General features: G+C 41.3%; 1 protein-coding gene across 5 annotated transcripts; it reads right to left on the bottom strand.

Moving 5' to 3' along the window:
- Positions 1-948: 948 nt before the first annotated feature.
- Positions 949-21,011, bottom strand: LOC132117142 (FYN-binding protein 1-like). Of its 5 annotated transcripts, none has more exons than XM_059526229.1 (19): positions 20,765-21,011; positions 9,549-10,485; positions 8,486-8,615; positions 8,330-8,373; positions 5,117-5,130; positions 4,992-5,038; positions 4,686-4,809; positions 4,424-4,583; positions 4,173-4,299; positions 3,651-3,670; positions 3,436-3,505; positions 3,118-3,198; positions 2,716-2,756; positions 2,573-2,633; positions 2,322-2,421; positions 2,063-2,216; positions 1,951-1,984; positions 1,822-1,850; positions 949-1,693 (listed from the first exon to the last, which is right to left on the bottom strand). In XM_059526229.1, the coding sequence occupies exons 1-19, from the start codon at positions 20,765-20,767 to the stop codon at positions 1,671-1,673; spliced, it is 2,199 nt and encodes a 732-aa protein (XP_059382212.1). In that variant the 5' UTR covers positions 20,768-21,011; the 3' UTR covers positions 949-1,670. The 5 variants fall into 5 exon arrangements, with proteins under 5 accessions (XP_059382212.1, XP_059382210.1, XP_059382211.1 ...); XM_059526227.1 differs by lacking the exon at positions 20,765-21,011 and adding an exon at positions 11,549-11,650; XM_059526228.1 differs by lacking the exon at positions 20,765-21,011 and adding an exon at positions 11,549-11,650 and having other exon boundaries at positions 2,725-2,756.
- Between the last annotated feature and the right edge of the window lie 691 nt (positions 21,012-21,702).

Genomic DNA, 21,702 nt, shown 5'->3' with positions numbered 1-21,702 from the left:
TATATGTAAGAACTGATTCGTACTTAGAAACAATTGTGCATTGTTTCAGTGTTTCTTTTTGGAGAGGAGAGAAGCTGCAATACATGTAATGTTTTGTGAACCGTTGAAAAACTTTTGTACATAATATTTTATTTTTGTAAGCTAACAAGCTGTCACAAGTATCCCTCGTTATTAACTGTGCATTGTGCATGGCTACTGTGATCAATGTCAAATCCACAAAACTGTTTTCTAAGTTATAAAGAAGTTATTCTTTCTCATTGTAGGACTGCAGAAACACCAAATATAAAGGCTGGTTTCCATGTTGTTGTACTGTTGTTTTCTTTCTTTTGTTTCCCCTGTATTTTGTTGTTAAAACATTTTCAGAGGAATTAAGCAGAAATGAATTAATAATTTATGGTGTATGATGTATATCTGAGTGAAACTGCTTCTCAACTGGATTTTTGTCAAACCCTCTGTCATCAGAGAAGAGATGTCATTGTAAGAAGGAGGGGTTTCTATTAAAGGTTACACAATTACAAGTGCACAGATAAATCATTGATATTATTTATTTAATGAACCCGTAACTGATAGACATTGAAATGGCCAAATATATATTTATTTTGCCTTTGCTCTGCGCTGCTGCATTCCAATACGCAGCCCAAAATTAACGTCTACACCTACCACAACCCTAACCCTAAACATACCCTTACAGTAATGCAAATACAGTAATCGTGTTATATTCACGGTTGTAGCTGGAAGGGGACCAACTATAAATCATTTTTTCTATTATATTTTTTTTTTTACAGTCTACACCTACCCCAACCCTAAACCTACCCTGACAGTAATGCAGATACATTAAATATTGTTGTTTAGCATGATTGCAATATTGATACGCAATATTGATGTGTTCATGCGCAGTAAACCCTGGTAGGGAAATCTGACGGGGAGGATAAAATACCACCAGCGGCCTTGTAATAGCAAGTAACTTTATTATTATTAAATAAGAAAAACATTATAGCACAAAATGCTACTCAGGCCCTACACTACAAAATTAAAACAATTAATTCTACTTCACAAATCGAAAAACATTCATGCATCCACAAATCCCCCTCATTAACAAATAGACACAAAAACTGTGATATATTCACCATAATACAATGCCACAGATAGGCCTAATTATTTTCCAGACACAAATTTTGATCAAATTGTTTCTTCGTTAATCAAGTGAACATAGCTGTAAATATTGTTCAATCAATGTAATTAGCATGCTGATTTAAAATTGGTGCAAATGTGTACATTTATCAGCAAGTGATAAAAAAAAAAGTTCAGTCTTTTGCAGTGTTATACTTACAAAAATGCAAGTAACAGAAAATTTAAAATGGTTACAAAATACTGCCTTTCTCTCAGGAACCAAAATGCATCTTAGAATTAGTTTCAGCTTGAATTATCTAACGCATGACAGGAAAAATAAATCTTTGGAAACCTATATTTGGAGGCCAATTTGGGCAAGAAGCAATTTATTTTTACTGAGGCAAGTATGATATCATGATGGCACTAGGCTGTTTATTTCAACCTAATACTAAAAGTGTCTATACAATAAATATACTCAACATCAACAACCAAGAAGACAATAAGAGCCAGAAATAATAAGCTGCACCAGAAGATGAGATGGTGATGATGGTGTGAGGTCTTCAGTCATTGTCATAGATGCAGTCTGTAAAAGTGTTCATTGATTATTTATCTTTTATATTATTATTTTTTACATTGCATTACATTATCTAGTAGGAGAATTAATATTTGACATTTTCACATAATGTTCAGGTTAATGAATTTGCTACGTACCATCTCCAATGTCATCATAGACCTCATCACTAAAATAAAAAAATGAACAATTTAGTTTTGCATATTCACACATTGAAAAAAATTTACAAAAAAAAAAATGAATTAAAAAAATATTTCAGAGTAGCTTACTCTGTTTGGATGTTGCTGGCTAAGACATATCCAACTGAAAAGTAAATTTTACAATGTCCTCATTACTAATGCTTGTCCTGGTGTAGGTCACGTCTCATGTGATGTCACTTACATTTGCCATCTTTGTTCCTACAGATGAATTTGTCAGGGTCAGATTTGCTGATGACATCCACAGTCTCCCCAGCTTGTACAGCCAGGTCTTTCCCACTTCCCTTTTTACTGGTGGCAATGGTTGCTTGATGGAGCACCTGAATCTCACCATCGTACTGGTAAAGTAAATGCCAAATTGTTTTCTTATAAATTCAAGCAAGAAAGCACTCTGTGTTTACATGGGCACACAGCATAATCCCATACTGTTATTTCATACGCACCTTAAACTTTTTTCTAAATTCCTTTTCTTCTTTCTCAAACTTTTTTTGCTTTTTTGGGTCCTCATGCACTTTGGTCCCCTTAGATATCATTTGAGGGAGGCTGCGATAATGAAAAATATCATTATCGTCATGACAGGCTGCTTAAAATGTGCTAATATAGAGTAGTACATTTTAAGAGTTTTAAGTCTTAACATTGCATCATCCTGTTTTACATCATTAATGGGAAATCCCTTAAAGTAAGACCTGTTTACCTGCTAGGTGATGGAGTGGGAGGGAATGAATCAACATCATCATATATGTCTTGGGAAGCGTCTGTGTTGAGAAGAGAATAGAATTCCCAGTGGGTTTCATAATTAATTGGAAGGTATGGTATAGGAATAAAAATCATTTTTACCTTGATTACCTTCAGGTGTAAATTGTGGAGGGGGAGGAATGCTGAAACAGATTGTTAGAAGATAAATATTTGATCATTCAATGGGCAAAAGCCGCTTAACTGATTTAATTTAAAATAAGGCAAAATCAAGGGAGGTTGAAGTCTTGGGAAAAGGACACAGCAATATTAAATCATCCACATCTAGTAATGTTAGAAATGATTACAAAAGCATTAATAACAGGAGGCTCAGAAGAATTTCCTTGAAGGAGCTATTTGGCATTTTCGCACAGATCGGCTTGATTGTGAAATGAACCATTGATCAGTTTGGTTTGTTAGAACAAATGGTTGCAGTTGTAAATGCAATTGTGATTGGAAATCAAAAAGTTACATTGTCTGAATACATCTTACGAATGTAAAAATTACTCGTTATGGTGGACTTGGCTTTTTCTTTTGAGCATTTCCAAGAAGTTGCGCGGATTTAAGAGAGACCTGGGATCTCCAGTGCTATGGTTTCAGAGGAATGTAGTATGGGTGAGACAGACAGATCAATAATACAAGTGGCCAAACAACAAACCCAGAAATACAGGCACACACATACCGTATAATGTACACAGTTTGCAAACATTTATATTATATTATATTATATTATATTATATTATATTATATTATATTATATCATATCATATCATATCATATCATATTATATTATATTATATTATATTATATTATATTTGTTCATACCTGATTGGATTAGGATTGGAATCGGGTATATCATCATACACATCATCATCTGGTGGTGGAGGTAGAACAACTGTAAACAGCAGAGGGCAGACTTGTTCAAGTATTACCTCTCAAAATGAGACCGTTTCATTTACAGTTAATACTTACAGTCTTATTAAAGTATTAAACCTTACAGTCAGTTAGTTGGAAAAAGGATTAGTTGTATTAAAACTTACCCCGCTGCCCATTCATATTTCTGAAATATGAAAGAGAAAAATAAATTCTCGGTAACACTTCAGTATAGGGACCAATTCTGACTATTAACTATAGTTACTTATTATAGCATGCCTAACATATTGGCTGTTTATTAGTGCTTATGAAGCACATATTCTGCATGACAATATTCTACATCTCTAATCATACCAAAACATAAACTTAACAACTACATTACTGATTGTTAATAAGTAGCAGATTAGTTTATTGAGGCACAAGTCATAGTTAATGGTTTGTAAATAGCGATAATTGGAGATTAAAATAAAGTGTGACCATATTCTCATATAAATCCGAAAAGCAGTATTTGCTGTGTAACTTCTAATTAAACTTTCTTAACTTTTAAGACTGGACTAGAGACTAGAAAAGTGGTTAAAGTGGCATCCAGATCAAATCTGCCTTTCACATTGTAAGTTATTTGTAAAAAAAAAAAAAAATCGTTGGAATTCTGCAGAATCAGTTTGAATGTGAAAGTTACAGGTTCTTACAATTGTTCGTCCATAGCTTCTACGTCATCGTACACCTCTTCATTTGCCAAGTTATGAGGAAGAGACAGGCCTTTATTCTTCAAGACGCTGAAGTCAATCTCGACCATTTCCGTTTTGACATAGCCAACTGGAATATAGAGAAATAACAAATTCGTCTTGTCTCAGGAAATAGGAAATCAGTTACCAGTTCACATCAAATATATATATTATCATCATAATTTTTTTTTATTTTTTACAGTGTTAACTCTTACATGATCCATCTTGACTCCGGCCCAGCCATTTACCCTCTGGATTGTCAGTGATTCGCATGATATCAATTGAGTCGCCCTTCTTAATGGAAAGGTCATATTTCCCACCCTTACAGTCAGCTTTAGCTTTTACCTGATGCATAACCTGCAGGGGTGGTGTAATCTGAAGAAAGAACAAACCAGGTAAACAAATCACCATGAACCAGTAGAGTAAACCTCAATAATTAGTTGTGTAATAAGTGCTAAATATACATATATTACTAACTTTAAACTTCTTAATAGCATCTTTTTCTTTTTTCTCCCGTTCTTTCTGATTTTTCAGATTCTGATTCTGAATTGCAAGTTCTTTTTCTGGCTTTTTCTGAGGCTGACTTGTCTCTACAGCAGACCTGTGGTAAAGCGAACCATTAACCATTTATTAGCACAAAACACAAGTAAACACTGGAGAACATGAAAATAACCATCTGATTATTGGCAGCTAAAATTATTTGTATCACTCTTTTCCAGGTGGTTGAGGTGACAGCTACCTCACCGACAGTGTAAGCAATAATAGAAACTTAAAATGTCTTACCTACTATCATCAAGATCCTCATATATCTCATCGTCACTTCCACTTCCCTAAAAGAGGTGAGACATGAGACAGCGCACCACAAAATTTCCCAAAATTAATTGTTATGCCTTCACTATGTTTCTTACCTCGACTTTCTGGCCTATAATGATAAAATGTGAGAAAAAAGTATTTAAAATTAGATTACATAAATTATTGAGCTTTTGTCAATTTGACATATATATATACAGTACAGACCAAAAGTTTGGACACACCTTCTCATTCAAAGAGTTTTCTTTATTTTCATGACTATGAAAATTGTAGAGTCACACTGAAGGCATCAGAACTATGAATTAACACATGTGGAATTATATACATAACAAAAAAGTGTGAAACAACTGAAAATATGTCATATTGTAGGTTCTTCAAAGAAGCCACCTTTTGCTTTGATTACTGCTTTGCACACTCTTGGCATTCTCTTGATGAGCTTCAAGAGGTAGTCACCTGAAATGGTTTTCACTTCACAGGTGTGCCCTGTCAGGTTTAATAAGTGTGATTTCTTGCCTTATAAATGGGGTTGGGAACATCAGTTGTGTTGTGCAGAAGTCAGGTGGATACACAGCTGATAGTCCTACTGAATAGACTGTTAGAATTTGTATTATGGCAAGAAAAAAAGCAGCTATTTACAAGAAAATGAGTGGCCATCATTACTTTAAGAAATGAAGGTCAGTCAGTCCGAAAAATTGGGAAAATCTTTGAAAGTGTCCCCAAGTGCAGTCACAAAAACCATCAAGCGCCACAAAGAAACTGCCTCACATGCGGACCACCCCAGGAAAGGAAGACCAAGAGTCACCTCTGCTGCGGAGGATAAGTTCATCCGAGTCACCAGCCTCAGAAATCGCAGGTTAACAGCAGCTCAGATTAGAGACCAGGTCAATGGCACACGGAGTTCTAGCAGCAGACACGTCTCTAGAACAACTGTTAAGAGGAGACTGTGTGAATCAGGCCTTCATGGTAGAATATCTGCTAGGAAACCACTTCTAAAGAAAGGCAACAAGCAGAAGAGATTTGTTTGGGCTAAAGAACACAAGGAATGGACATTAGACCAGTGGAAATCTGTGCTTTGGTCTGGTGAGTCCAAATTTGAGATCTTTGGTTCCAACCACCGTGTCTTTGTGTAACGCAGAAAAGGTGAACGGATGGACTCTACATGCCTGGTTCCCACCGTAAAGCATGGAGGAGGAGGTGTGATGGTGTGGGGGTGCTTTGCTGGTGACACTGTTGGGGATTTATTCAAAATTGAAGGCATACTGAACCAGCATGGCTACCACAGCATCTTGCAGCGGCTTGCGTTTACCGGTTTGCGTTTAGTTGGACCATTTATTTTTCAACAGGACAATGACCCCAAACACACCTCCAGGCTGTGTAAGGGCTATTTGACTAAGAAGGAGAGTGATGGGGTGCTGCGCCAGATGACCTGGCCTCCACAGTCACCGGACCTGAACCCAATCGAGATGGTTTAGGGGTAAGCTGGACCGCAGACAGAAGGCAAAAGGGCCAACAAGTGCTAAGCATCTCTCGGGGAACTCCTTCAAGACTGTTGGAAGACCATTTCAGGTGACTACCTCTTGAAGCTCATCAAGAGAATGCCAAGAGTGTGCAAAGCAGTAATCAAAGCAAAAGGTGGCTACTTTGAAGAACCTAGAATATATCATATATTCAGTTGTTTCACACTTTTTTGTTATGTACTGTATATAATTCCACATGTGTTAATTCATAGTTTTGATGCCTTCAGTGTGACTCTACAATTTTCATAGTCATAAAAATAAAGAAAACCCTTTGAATGAGAAGGTGTGTCCAAACTTTTGGTCTGTACTGTATATATATTATATCTCATAATCATGTCTTTTTTTTTTTGTGCATTCCAAGGAATATCAATCAAACTGCAGTTGGGTGGTTTTGATAACTAATGATAACTTAAGTAATGTAATGATAACTTAAAAACAGGTAACTTATAAATATAAACTTCATTGAAAGTATGTTTTCTTAAATATTAAAAGTTTGTTTTATAGGAAAAGCAGATAACTCCAACAGTATTTTTATTTTTTTGGCAAAAGCTGATAACTTCAAATTTCATGTATCAGAGTAAAAAAAAAAGTGAAAGTGAAGTGAAGTGACATTCAGCCAAGTATGGTGACCCATACTCAGAATTTGTGCTCTGCATTTAACCCATCCGAAATGCACACACACAGAGCAGTGAACACACACACACACTGTGAGCACACACCCGGAGCAGTGGGCAGCCATTTATGCTGCGGCGCCCGGGGAGCAGTTGGGGGTTCGATGCCTTGCTCAAGGGCACCTAAGTCGTGGTATTGAAGGTGGAGAGAGAACTGTACATGCACTCCCCCCACCCACAACTCACAACCTTTCGATTGGGAGTCCGACTCTCTAACCATTAGGCCACGACTTCCCACGAAAACCACTCGTTTAATATTTGTAATCTCATCATCTTAAAGTCTAGATGCCTGACAAATGTTGCTGTGATCACAGACTGTATGTTTTATTGTTGTTGTTGTTTTGACTGTATGGTTGTGATTACATGCAGTACAGGGAGCAGCTTTTCCCACACCATTGTAACGTGTTGCTTTTGCAAGGTTCCTTTACGCCCTGAAGTTTTCCTTTACGCCCTGAAGATGATGATCACAGGTTCATCAAGTTGAAATTATCCATCCTCTATCACTTTGAGTCAGCTTTGATGCTTGCTCGTCTTTTCAAAGTGAATGGCAGTCTTGTCATCTGACCTTAATACAGTGTGCTGATTCACTAAATTGGACTTATCGGCTTCTGTTCACAAACAGCAAAGGTGCTTTCAGCTTCTGCAGTAACCGGAAACATGAACTAGCGATGCCTTGAAAGTGGACAATACCGGATTTTTGGCAAAACATGTTTAGGGTTCAGATTGCGCTATATGTGGAGAATAATGCACGGCACTCAGTAAACTTTTTTTTAGAAGTGGCGGAATAAATTACATTTAAGGATTATTAAAAAAGAAAACCGTTATTTTAATATTGGGCTGAAATTGATAATATTGATGAAGCAACTGTTTACGATACAACACTGGAGCACATGCCGCTGAGGTGAAGGGCGTTACGTTTAGACGTGAACTCTGTGGTTTAGCGAATCACAACACACTGGGCCAGTTAACCAATCTGAACCCATTGTGTATTTTCTAAAAGTCATCAGCGCATTTATAGGAGAAGGGTCAGATTGGGGTGGAAAGGTAAATTATGTGTAAAAAGTCACTCACAGCCACCCTTTCAAATTTTCACTGTATACTTTCTGTATACATTCTCACTTACCCATTCTAAAGGAATCCACATCATCATAATTTTCATCTTGAATTCTGCAGACAGATATAAGGTTGTGAATTATCACCAAATTCAGATGTTAAAGGAATTGTCATCAACTGAATCATTCGGTCACAGTGCTAAGTGAGGCATTTCTGCGGTACTCACATAGGACCTGGATGTCGTGGTGGCAGGTTGGGACGTAAGGGTTGAGAGGACAGGGGTGGAGGTGGCTGAGTACTGGGGTGAGAGGTGGGTGGGGGAGGGGGAGGGGGAGTTACATTCTTTGGTCCTGGACCTGCAAGAAAATTGTTAACCTCATGACCAGTTCACCTAAAATGTCAATTCTGTCATAATTTACTCAAACTCATGTCATACCTTTTCATACCTGTATGACTCTCTTAGCCTTTCAGAACTCAAAAGAACCCTAATGACTTACTACATATGGACAAAAACACTCTTTGAAATGTATACTTTGGTGTTCCACAGAAGAAAGAAAGTCATGCTGGTTTGATTCAACATTGCGTAAGAATTGTTTGGGGGAATGGAAGTTTCACACTGTGCTAAGGGCAAAACCTGGTCCTATACAGGATCCCACCATTATCACAAGTTAAAAATGTAAGCTATCTCTAAAACTATGTTCCTATTTTAAATTAGCTTCCCTGTTTTTACACTGACTCAAGTGAAAAGAGAAACTCAGATGAGGAAGTTCGCTCAGCGCATGCAGGAAATCTTGAATTTCCAATATTTTGTTATTGCTGTTCGATACCACATGCACCTGAATGTTCCTATCATGATAGTGCACTCTGATGCCAATTCACATGCTAATAATGTATTGTGTGTTACTAACTAACTAAAGTTTAAAGACAAGTATGTTGCACAGTGTCAAAGTGCATAAATTATGTGATGTTCCTCATTTGGTCTTAAATTACTGACTAAGATATGCAGCTGCTCACAGTTTCTCGTCTTTATGGCTTTATGGTGTTTATTATATTGTGCAGGCTTGCTAACGGTCTCAGAGGAAAGCAGAGCAGTCTTAAGAAAACCCACGGAAACCACTTTGGCACAAAGTCTACTCTGCTGTGCTTGTGAATGAGCAGTTGCTGTTTTGCGTACACAGTCTTTGTGGCTTTGATGTGGCTGATGATGTGCTTACTGCTTATTGTTTTGTTATCTCAGGTGCTGCCATACAGAAAGCTTGTGCATTTTGTGTTAGACAGGCATTACTCACTCTCTGTTGTAGCCTCTGAGCCCTTCTTGAACTTCTCTAGGTTGACTTTGGGCGGTCTGTTGGGTTTGGTAGGAGCATTGCCCAAAGCATAGGTATTAGGTAAAGGTTTCTTCTTGGGCACCGAAGGATCATCGTTGGCTCTCTGCATAGGAGGTCCAGTTGATTTCCTTGGGAAGTTGGGTTTATTAAGCGCTACAGGCTTTGAGACTGACTCATTAGCACTTGGCATTTTAGCACCTTCTTTAACACCTTCCTCTGCTTTGATGAAGCTATTTTTAACGCGGAAACTTGACGGTTTCACATTAGATACTGAGGAAGGTGTTGCAGCAGACTCAACATTGCTGCTTTCCTCCGGCTGCTGGCGTAGCATAGCTATGGAGCTTTTTGGTTTGGGTGCTGCTGGCATTTTTGGAGGAGTGGGATTAGGGCTAGGGCTATTGTCTTCAGCTTTCGGGGCATCTTTGACCCATGGTGGTTTTGCAATAGGAGCCACTGGCTTTGGACTTGTTACCTTTGAATCATTTGCCATGATGCTTGAAGGCTTCTGTAGTGGTACCTTTGGGAATGGGACCTTTGGAGTCTCAGAGTCCTGGGACGAGTCTGGTGGTTTGGGTTTAACAGGAACCTTAAAGTTGACTTTGTGGTTCTCTTGTGTGTTTTCAAACCTATTCCCAAAAGCTTTTATCTTCGGGGGTTCGTGCATGTCTGGAGCGCTTCTAGCTGTGTTGACTGTGCTCTTAGGTTTAGGGGCAACTGAGGTAGTAGTTACTCCACTGGATAGGCTACTTTCAAGAACAGGCTTCTTAGTAGCCATCGCTGGGCCTGAAGACAAGGTGGGCTGGACAGGTGGTTTTGGACGAACACCTGGAGTCCCTTCCGTAGATACTTTTCCAGTTTGGAAACGAGCCATGATAGCTTTTACATCTGACTTGTTGTCCTGCAAGTAAAGATTGAAAGTCAAAGTTTGAGGAACCAAGACAAACCTGGGTAGAGTGTATACATCCGTATTTGTGCTCTTGGTATTCTGTGTTAGATTTTATCTGTTTGTGATTACTATTATATATCATAGGTTTTGTTACATTTAAATGTATGTATTTTATGACACTTTTATCCAAAGCTATTTACATTAAATTCTGCAATTTTTCAGTTCACTCCCTTGGATTAAAAAAACGTGACCTTGGCACCATAAAAAGTGTTGTTTTGAGAGCAAACATTTTTTTTTTAAATTACGAAGGAAGCAGATGAAAGTGCACCACCATGAGCACTACGAGCCAACTCTCTGACAAATATGATATTTGGACACACAGTTCTCATGGTTTGACCAAAACTAGTCTTTACTGCATTATCAGTTTGTCGCTCAATTGCAATTGCATAGTTCAGTTGAGAAATAATGTTTTATAAAACTCTTTCAGAGTTTTCCTACCTATAGGCTTCTACAATTCATAACCAGGATAGACTACGATGAAGGGTTTTGGTTAATTCATTAATTTGGTGTGGACATCGACGTTTCTTAAAAGCCTTAAAACTAACTAAAAAACACATGGCTCACATTGTTCATTGACAAACATATCTAGGATTGGTTGGCAAATTTAAAGCAAATACAATATAATCTGTCCAATTAAAAATATATTGAAAAATATATATTTATATAGAATATGAATAGTACTAGGAGTAATATAAGGAAATACTACAAACTTAACATTAAAGCAATGTAAAATACTAAACCTCAAGCTTACATGCATCCAATTTATGTCTTATGGGATGTGTGTTCGATTTAGGAATTTTGAATTAGGGTTAAGTTTATGTCAAGTGTATTTCTTTTGTTGTATTGAACTGTCGGTTGATTCTCTACAAATATTTATCAGATTTATGCTCATTACTTTGAATAGACCACCTGAACTGTCTGTCTAATAAATCAAGTAAAACATGTAAAAACATGATATTTGACATTGAAGAACGTTGCAATGTGAACTTAAAGATATCTATAAAATATATTTTACCTCTGTTTCTGGGTCTTCAGTATAACTTGGCAAACTTGATTTCTCCATCAGAGCTGTTTGTATTCAACTACTGAACATGAGAACTGTCCGTTATCACACAGGAACTGAGAGCATTTATCAAACCAAACTAGCAGGAAGTTGAAATGCTCACTGTATGCATAGTATACAAAAGTATACTTTTTTTCTAACAGTATATATAAATATATATATAATTTGTGATAGATGTGTAGGCCACACTGAGATACAGCTAATTAAATGTTATTTTCGAAACATAAAATAGTTTTAAAGCCCGTTTGTCAACTGGTTGTCCATTCAAATTCCACGCAATTGGATGCAAATCTCTTTCTGTAAAAAAAAAACTTCATTTATGTGTCTGCAATAAGTTCCCGATGTGTAACCTAGCTATTTTTTTCTGCATGTCTCAAAGCTACACATCTTTATTCTCACAGAAACACAATCCTCTGGACCATTGTGAACATGTCTAGCGATACCAATCCATACATGAGAGTCTCTGGACAACGAGTATGACGCACCCTTGGTAACAAGTGTTTGAATCAGGACAGATCTCTCATCAGAAAGAGCTGATAAGCTCTGGACTACATTCTAATGTGACTGGCGTGACCCAGAGGTACACACCATGCTGTTGACTCACTGAGCAAAAAAGAGAAACATAAGTACAGGAACTAACATTGGTCAACCAATTACAATATCACTATGCTCTTGACACACAACAGCACTGCACTTGTGTTTTCTCACAAGTTAATTTCAGTTGTTTAAACCACCACTTCTGTATATTGATATACAGTAACACCTTTTTTATTTTTCAAATGTATAAATATATATCTTTGCGTTGCACCACCACGGTAACACACACGACATTCATTTAATGCAATGAACATAACTGAAATAAACAAAATAACTGATATAACAAAAACTTGCCAGTGTACATCACTGATTGAATTTTTTTTCAAAGAAAAAGTCAACTTACAATTAATCATGTTAAGGTTTTTACTGTAGCATTTTTAAAGTTTTCACTGTAAAAAGTACCAAAATATTTACAGTGACTTGCATCTTGTTGTTTTAGAAGTTGCATCTTGTTTAAGTTTGTTAGGTTTTAAATGGTAAGACAATAGACTGTTCAAAATTAAGACAAAAATTATAGGTGTGCATGGTGACATTAGACTTTGCTCCATGCACATGCATGAGAAAATGGGAATGTGGAAATGTATATTTTGTGAACTCTCATTGGAAATTATGGTAACGGTTTGAAATCTTAGCTCAACACAAAGAATTCAAACTTGAAAGCTCAGGGTTTGTACTTTTGTGAGAAAACTTTATTTATTTTTTTAATCATTTATTTTATTTTATTTTTTTAATTTATTTAATTATATTATGATTGATTATGATGTTATTTATTTAATAGAATTTAACTATTCTGTTTATCCTGTTGCCCATATTCGCTGTAGAGTTGTGTCAGGAATTATTTTGTATTATTATTAATATTATTTTGTATTATTATTAGTGCTGTCTAACGATCACAATTAATCACTTCCAAAATAAAAGCTTTTGTTTACATAATATATGTGTGTTTACTTTGTATATTTTTTTATGTAAAGACACACAGATAAGGCATATATTTTGAAAATATTTTACATGTATTTGCATGTATATATTTAAATTCATATAAATTATGTCATATGTAAATAAATTTAACATAAATGTAACATTTTTCTTAAATATAAATGTGTGTGTATTTATATATACATAACATAAGCAGTGCACACACATACATACATTATGTAAACAAAAACTTTTATTTTGGATGCGATTAATTGCAATTAATTGTTTGACAGCACTAATTATTTATTATTATAATGATGGCCTTTCTGATTAATCGACTCATCAATATACCAGTGTCCCATGATGGGGACCAGATAGGTTTATATAATTTCTATCATTTCTGGTTTAATGCGGACCTTGTTGTGGGATCTGAAGTAATTTTGCATGGTTAAATAATTTAAGGTGACCATAACTGCTGGATATTCTAGTTGCAAACACTAGTTTAACATGTCCATATTTGAAGTGATGAATTACACCTGTATTTACTCTGCTTGTTTGAACTTGCACCAACATTCTTGAGACATCATTTGTTTGCAGATGCCACTTGGACTGATAGTTTGTTTGATGATTTTTTTAGAAAGTTTATTGTGTATTAGATAAATAAAACTTTTTTTGCTAATAAAATATTTGCTATAGTATGTAATACAATTGCTATAGTATGTCCTAAACAAATAACTTAAAATGTAACATGTCTTGTGTTATTCCAGCATTCAGTTGTTCCCTTTCGAGAGTACTCTCGTACTGCATAAGCTAGCTTACGCTATGGGAAAAGGTCCCCTTTTCTCGAGAATATGAAGCCAAAAATTATCCTTAATTTTTAATAATGTAAAACGCAGTGCTGCAGCACAGCAGACCTAAGCGAAGCGGCTCGCGCGCTTATTGGCTGTGCTGTGGCAACTGCAGCAACCTATGGTGAGGCGGCGGAGAGGAACGAACCAATGGGGGCGCTTCGCGCCCATTGGACGTCAGAGCGCGCCAAAATAGGCGTGGCTGGAACTATATAAGCCGCCGCTTTGCCATAGGGATCAGATTTCATCTCCTTCAGCGATCTCACCTGCACTTCGCTGTCTTCTCCGGAGAAGCCTCTACACGCCGTCGAAAAGCCTCTCAGCGGGATAGCACTGCAACGCAGATCTGAGGATGTCGGCTCGTGCTTCATCCCGACGCCGCCTTCAGCATTCGCTTCCTGCTGCGCCATCCGGCGTGACTATATCCTTTTAAAAACTAAGTGTGTTTGCCGCTGCATCACACTTTTTCGCAAAAGAGCAAATTTCGAGGCGTTGTTTCAAATGCCTCGGGCCTGCACTTCCTGCCGAGGCCCTCTGCCCAGCAAGGACCGCCACATCCTCTGTGTCTCCTGCCTGGGCCGCGAGCATGCTGAGAATGCACTCTCCAAGGGCGGCTGCCCTGAGTGCGACAACATGGCTATATCGACCCTGCGGGCTCGATTAGCTCAAACCAGCCACGACGCTCCACCCGCTCCGCCTCTTCTCTCTCAAGTGCCGCGTAAGAAACGCCGCGATCAGAGAATGCCTGAGCACACTGCTACACGCGAGCTCACGCCGGAACACTCCCCGCGTGCCTCGCCCGCTCTCTCTCCTTCGCCTGTCCTCTTCGTGGACGAGCAGCGCCAGTCTCTGCTCACCAGCGCCCCCTTCTCCTTCGGAGCGCCTGAGGCGGAAGAAGACAGACACGGCAGCCTTTCTCTCGCCGCGTCCAGTAGTGAGGAATGGTCGGGCTCCATTGCGGACCCCCACCCCCTCTACAGCCCCCAGCTGCACCGGACAATGCGCTGATATCGACGTGGAGCTTACTCGCGTGCTTACAAGGGCTGTCAGCGACCTTCAGCTCGACTGGTCTCCTCCAGACGAGCCCGCTAAAAGCAGGCTGGACGAATGGTTCTTGCAGGGGCGCCCTTCGGCCCCTCCGCAAAGAAACGCCCCCTTCTTCCCGGAAGTTCACGATGAACTCACGAAGTCGTGGAAAGCCCCATTCTCCGCACGTTTGAAAACTTCTGTCTCGTCAGCGCTCTCCTCTGTCGACGGCGCCCGAGACCACGGTTACGAGAGCCTCCCCCCTCTCGAGGAGGCAATTGCTGCACACCTCTGCCCGCCCTCAGCCGCAGGATGGCAGTCGAAGCCTGTGCATCCATCCAAACCGTGCCGCACCACCTCAGCTCTCGCTGGCCGAGCATACACCTCCGCTGGTCAAGCTGCTTCGGCTCTACACACCATGGCTGTGCTTCAGGTTTTTCAGGCCAGACTTCTCCGTAACCTGGACGAGTCTGCCCCAGATACCTATGATTTTAAAGATCTCCGCAGCGCTACTGATCTAGCCCTTCGTGCGACAAAGACCACAGCACAAGCGATCGGCCGAAGCATGGCAAGCCTCGCTGTTTTAGAGCGACACCTCTGGCTCACGCTCACGGAGATGAAAGACGCCGACAAATCCGCCTTTCTTGACTCTCCTATCTCTCCTTCCGGCCTCTTTGGCCAGTCGGTTAAGGGTTTCGCTGAACGCTTCACTGAGGCTCAGAAGACGTCACAAGCAATGAGACACTTCCTGCCGAAACGCTCTAGCTCTGCTGCGGGACGCCGTAGAAATGCGCCGCCCCCTCAGACCTCGAAGCCATCGCAGCCAGACTTACAGTCTCGCCCAGCGACCAAAACCCAGCACCGCTCTCGCTCTACGAGCCGCAAACCGCCAGAGAGACGGGGACCTCGGCCCAGGATTGTGCTGAACCCCGAGCCTCCGAAGCCCCCCTGACCTTCGTGCTGAAAAGACCGTGGTTAAGTCCCGCTGCGGCCGGACCACCACACAAGAAACCTCACATACTTCCTCCAATCCCCTCACTAAAGGCGGTTGGAGATGTCTATACTGCAGTAAACGAGCCTGTTACAATGCACGCACGCCTGCACACAAACGCCGCTTTCACGGCGACCTCAATAAAGCACAAAAAGAGCTTTTTCTATGTAGGCAGTGTGCCCACTACACAGTACGCACCCCTACATGTATACACACTCCCCCAAGTGTCACAAAAACACACTCGGGTCCCCTTTCATGCCCACCTTCCCGCTCGCGCCGGAGGTGCTCTAAATGTAGCGCGCGTGCCCACTTCTCAGTGCGCAACCCTACAAATAAGCGCTGTCACCACAGTGTCCCAAGCACAGCATACTCGAGCTACTGGTCCCCTCATAACAGGCGGCCAGTGCCCGAAGCACATTCAACCCATAGCCGCACGAGCCGCTGCATGGCAGGCCATCCCCGGCATATCAAATTGGGTTTTGAATATAATAAAACGAGGTTACTCGCTCCAGTTCGCTCGCAGACCGCCGCGCTTTCGCGCCGTGGTCGAAACGAAAGTGAAAAGCGAAATGACACACGTCCTTCGCGCCGAACTGATAAACCTTCTTGCAAAAGGGGCGATAGAAACTGTCCCCCCTGCGCAGCGCGAGTCAGGCTTTTACAGCCGCTACTTCCTCGTACCAAAAAAGGATGGCGGTCTCAGACCCATCCTAGATCTCAGACGTTTGAACAAAGCGCTTATGACGCGATCGTTCAAAATGTTAACTACCAAACAAATACTCGCGCAAATTCGCCCGAGGGATTGGTTTTTCTCAGTGGATCTGAAAGACGCTTACTTTCACATTCAAATAGCACCTCATCACAGGCCATTCTTGAGATTCGCCTTCGAGGGGCAGACTTATCAGTACATGGTTCTTCCATTCGGCCTCTCCGTAGTGCCCCGTACGTTTACACGGTGCATGGATGCCGCTCTCGCACCCCTTAGAATGCGGGGAGTGCGAGTATTGAACTACCTCGACGACTGGCTAGTTTTAGCCCATTCCGAGGAACTACTGACGACACACAGATCCTGGATCATCAGCCATTTAGAATGCCTGGGTCTCACGATCAACACTGTCAAGAGTGCTCTGTCTCCCAGCCAGAGGATTTCCTTTTTGGGGATAGACATAGACTCTGTGACATGTACAGCGCGTCTGACGTCACAGCGCGCTCTCACTATTCAGCATCTAGCCGTGTCGTTCAAAGCCGGGTCTCTTTACCCGCTCAAACGATTTCAAGAAATGCTAGGTCTGATGGCATCAGCCTCTGCGGTTCTCAAACTGGGCCTGCTGCGCATGCGCCCACTACAACGCTGGCTGAGAGACCGTGTTCCAGCGCGCGCCTGGATTTCCGGCCACGCGCGCGTCAAGGTGACCCACGGCTGCATCACAGCTCTGGCCCCTTGGAAAATAGCCAACTGGTATCAGTTAGGCGTAAGCACGGGCGCTGTCTCGAAATGGAAAGTAGTCTCGACAGATGCATCCAACCTCGGTTGGGGCGCCCTGTACGAGGGCAGGTCTGCCTCCGGCCTCTGGTCGAGCCCGGAGCGACTGTTACACATAAACTGTCTGGAGATGATAGCGGTCGAACTATCCCTGAAAGCTTTCCTCCCATTTTTAAAGGGCCACCACGTTCTGGTCAGATCAGACAACATGTCAGTGGTGGCCTACATAAATCGCCAGGGTGGTGTCAGGTCAAAAACCTTGCACACCCTGACCGAACGTCTTCTGACATGGGCACATTACAACCTGCGCTCGCTAAAGGCAGCGCATGTACCTGGCATCCTGAACCGGGGCCCGGACATGCTTTCCAGGGCGAATGTTCCCCCTGGGGAGTGGTCTCTTCACCCACAAACGGTTCAGTTGATGTGGAGCATCTTCGGCAGGGCAGAGGTCGACCTCTTCGCCTCAGAAGACAACGCTCATTGCCCAATATATTTTTCAAAGAGCAGGGACGCGCTGGCCCTCGATTGGCCCAGACGCCCGCTTTATGCCTTCTCACCGGTCGCGATGCTACCGCAGGTCATCGATCGGGTCAGGAAGAACAGATGTGCTATGCTGCTAGTAGCCCCACTCTGAACGACCCAACCTTGGTTCTCCGAGCTGATGCAGCTGTCCAGTACAGCCCCATGGCCAATACCGCTGCAGAAAAATCTCCTCACGCAGCTGAAGGGCGCGCTCTGGCATCCCCACCCCGAACTTTGGGCCCTTCATGTATGGCCCCTCAACGGGTACCCGGGAACCTCCCTGAGGGAGTGTTAAAGACCATTACGGAAGCCAGAGCGCCCTCAACCAGGCGCCTTTACGCGCAGAAATGGTCAGTGTTCTCCACCTGGTGTGGGACACGGAACCTAGACCCTCACTTATGTGACGTGACGGAGATACTCTCCTTCCTACAGGAGCGTTTAGATGCGGGCAGATCCCCGTCTACGCTCAAAGTGTATGTGGCAGCCATTGCAGCTTCTCATGCTCCGGTGGCCGGCCTATCACTGGGAAAAAACGAACTGGTCATTCGTTTCCTTAAGGGAGCTCGTCGGATGAACCCTCCCCGACCCCCTTCAATCCCTTCCTGGGACCTGTCTACGGTCCTAGAGGCCTTAAAGGGCCCCCTTTTGAACCGCTTCAGTCTGTCGACATGAAGCATCTTTCGTTCAAAACCGCTTTTCTACTGGCTCTGGCCTCAGTCAAGCGAGTGGGAGATTTACATGCGCTATCTGTAAGCGCTGACTGTCTCGAATTTGGGCCTAATGACTCCAGAGTCATTCTCAGACCAAGACACGGCTATGTCCCCAAGGTGCTCTCAACACCGTTCAGAGCACAGGTCATCTCGCTGTCAGCCCTTTCCTCGCAAAGCGACGAAAGCAACACGAGCTTCATCTGCCCCGTCAGGGCTCTCAAAACCTATATTGCGTGCTCCGCCTCATTCAGGAGGTCGGACCAGCTCTTCATATGCTTTGGTGGGCGCACCCGAGGTCTCGCCACCATGAAGCAAAGCCTATCGCGATGGATAGTAGACACTATCTCGCTGGCTTACGAATCTAAGGGCCTTCGCTGCCCGTTCGGCATCAGAGCCCATTCCACCCGAGGTATGGCCTCATCATGGGCGTGGTCCTGCGGGATACCACTGGATGATATCTGTGCGGCGGCAGGCTGGGCCTCTCCGTCCACATTTATTAGATTCTATAATCTGCAAGTCCCTGCCCTGCAGGCCAGGGTACTTTCTATATAGACGTGCTAAGCCTTATCACGTCCCCCTTTTTTCGTTCCCTATATAAAGCTCACTAAGGTTGGCTGTTGGGACTGGGATTTCTCCTGCTATAAAGCCCCGGGCTCTCGCCTCGGGCTGTGACAGGTCGAAGTTCCCGAGCACGCACGGCGTTTTACATTGTGTTCCCATAGCGTAAGCTAGCTTACGCAGTATGAGAGTACTCTCGAAAGGGAACGTACTCGGTTACTAACGTAACCTCGGTTCCCTGAGATGAGGGAACGAGTACTGCGTAACCTGCCGTGCTATGTGCTCGGATCGAGTGATCGCTTCAGTCGATTTAAAACCTGATCCCTATGGCAAAGCGGCGGCTTATATAGTTCCAGCTCCTCTCCTCTCCGCCGCCTCACCATAGGTTGCTGCAGTTGCCACAGCACAGCCAATAAGCGCGCGAGCCGCTTCGCTTAGGTCTGCTGTGCTGCAGCACTGCGTTTTACATTATTAAAAATTAAGGATAATTTTTGGCTTCATATTCTCGAGAAAAGGGGACCTTTTCCCATAGCGTAAGCTAGCTTACGCAGTACTCGTTCCCTCATCTCAGGGAACCGAGGTTACGTTAGTAACCGAGTACGTTTTTGTTCATGCATTAAAAAATTAGTTTTAACATCCACTGAGGTAAATGCAGAATCCATTTTATTTATTTATGGCCATTACTACTAACAACAGCTGTACTGATCAAGGCTCCCGAAATGTAAAGCAGTCTCACAAAAAGGATAGATGATTTGTGTTATGGGTTTTGAATATAACACTTTGCACGTGTTAACACGTGCTGAACAAAGAGCCAATGGATAGTCAGTGTGTATTTCTCAGATGGTTATGGAGAACTACAGAGGACCATGAGAAGGTGATTTGGGAGATCCCACATTGTGCCCGTGATGCAATCTAAAACAGGTGTTCTATTGTAGTTTAACTTTGTTAATGTGGTATTATTAGCTGAATCTGAATGGTTTGTGGGTTCACAAAGAGCAAAACCAGATATAAAATTAAACTGTTCTGTGGCACAGTCTATCTGTAGTTTAAAAGAGTGAGGTAGGTGCATCAAGGCAATGAAAGCAGATGGTAAAGGAATTCAAGAGAAACTCTTTGTTCTGATGAAGAGGAACCGCGTTGTCGTGAAGCAAAAACTGACCAAACATTGCACAATCTTTTTTTTTTTATTACTCAATCTAATTTTGTAAAATACAAATCCCCTTAACGTTCCCCAGATGAACTTTTCCAACTGTAAATTCCAGTGAAATTTTGTAACAGAAGCAACATTTAATTTAATAGCAGATTATTTTCTGCAGATTATTTTATCTTTTACTGATCTAACAAATAAAGTCAGTGATAATTTAAAATGCTTGAAAGATCATTTACGCACAGAAAAACTCCTGCACCCTTTTCATACCATACGTTTCTCTGAACCAGTATCTCTAAAAACTGCCACAAAGTTAGACACCAGTCAACACTATGTAACAATTCAGGGATGAAACCAGAAAGTGCACTCACCATGGTGGTAGAGCCAAAAAAATCCTCTCCCAGATGTTCACATGGACTGCTAGCTCACAACCGGACTGATGAATGTGTTTCTGTTTCTACTTTAGTTTATTTGTGACTGTAAATGCCTGCCCACTCCTGGCTACTTCCTCTATCTGCTGGCAGACCGCTGCACTGTCATCACAGGAAGTCATATCTCTCTCCTCATCAAATCTATTTGCTTATCCCGTACTGCACAATTGCTCTTTTTATACTCATGTACAGTATGCATCCCTTCTCAGAATGATGACTGAATATGAACTTTTGATTGAAATTTTTGCATTATTATCTGAACCCTCACTGTTGACAGGAGTAATATTAATGTTCACAAATATATATATATATATATATATATATATATATATAGCAATGATGCATTAAATGAATAAAAGTGACAAATGCATTGATAATGTTACAAAATAATTAGATTTCAAAATAAACGTTGATTTTCCATTCGTCATAGAATCCTGAAAACAATTTATGCTGTTTTAAATATTACACAGCACAACTGTTTTAGAATTTCTTGTGTACCAAATCAACATACTAGAATAGAGATAATTGCAGCTTTTTTTTCTTAGTGCTGTCAAACGATTAATCATGATTAATCGCATTCAAAATAAAAAAAATTGTTTACATAATATATGTGTGTGTATGTCACGTGTATGTTCCTGTTTGCCTTTTTTCCTGTTCCTGTCCTCGTTGTGTGTATTCATCTCCAGCTGTGTTTGATTCATTAGTTCATTTGCTCCCAAGTGTTTCCCATTGTTCCAAACAAGTCAGGACACTGTACAAATTCTGAGTAAAAAAGGAATGGAATAATTTCCAAATCTCATAAACTTATATTTTATTCACATTAGAATATAGATAAAATATCAAATGTTAAAAGTGAGACATTTTGAAATTTCATGCCA

This window comes from Carassius carassius, chromosome 36, assembly GCF_963082965.1.
Source record: "Carassius carassius chromosome 36, fCarCar2.1, whole genome shotgun sequence".
Classification (NCBI taxonomy): Eukaryota; Metazoa; Chordata; class Actinopteri; order Cypriniformes; family Cyprinidae; genus Carassius; species Carassius carassius.
Note: the sequence above shows the minus strand (reverse complement) of the source record. Positions and strands in the feature narration are given on the sequence as shown.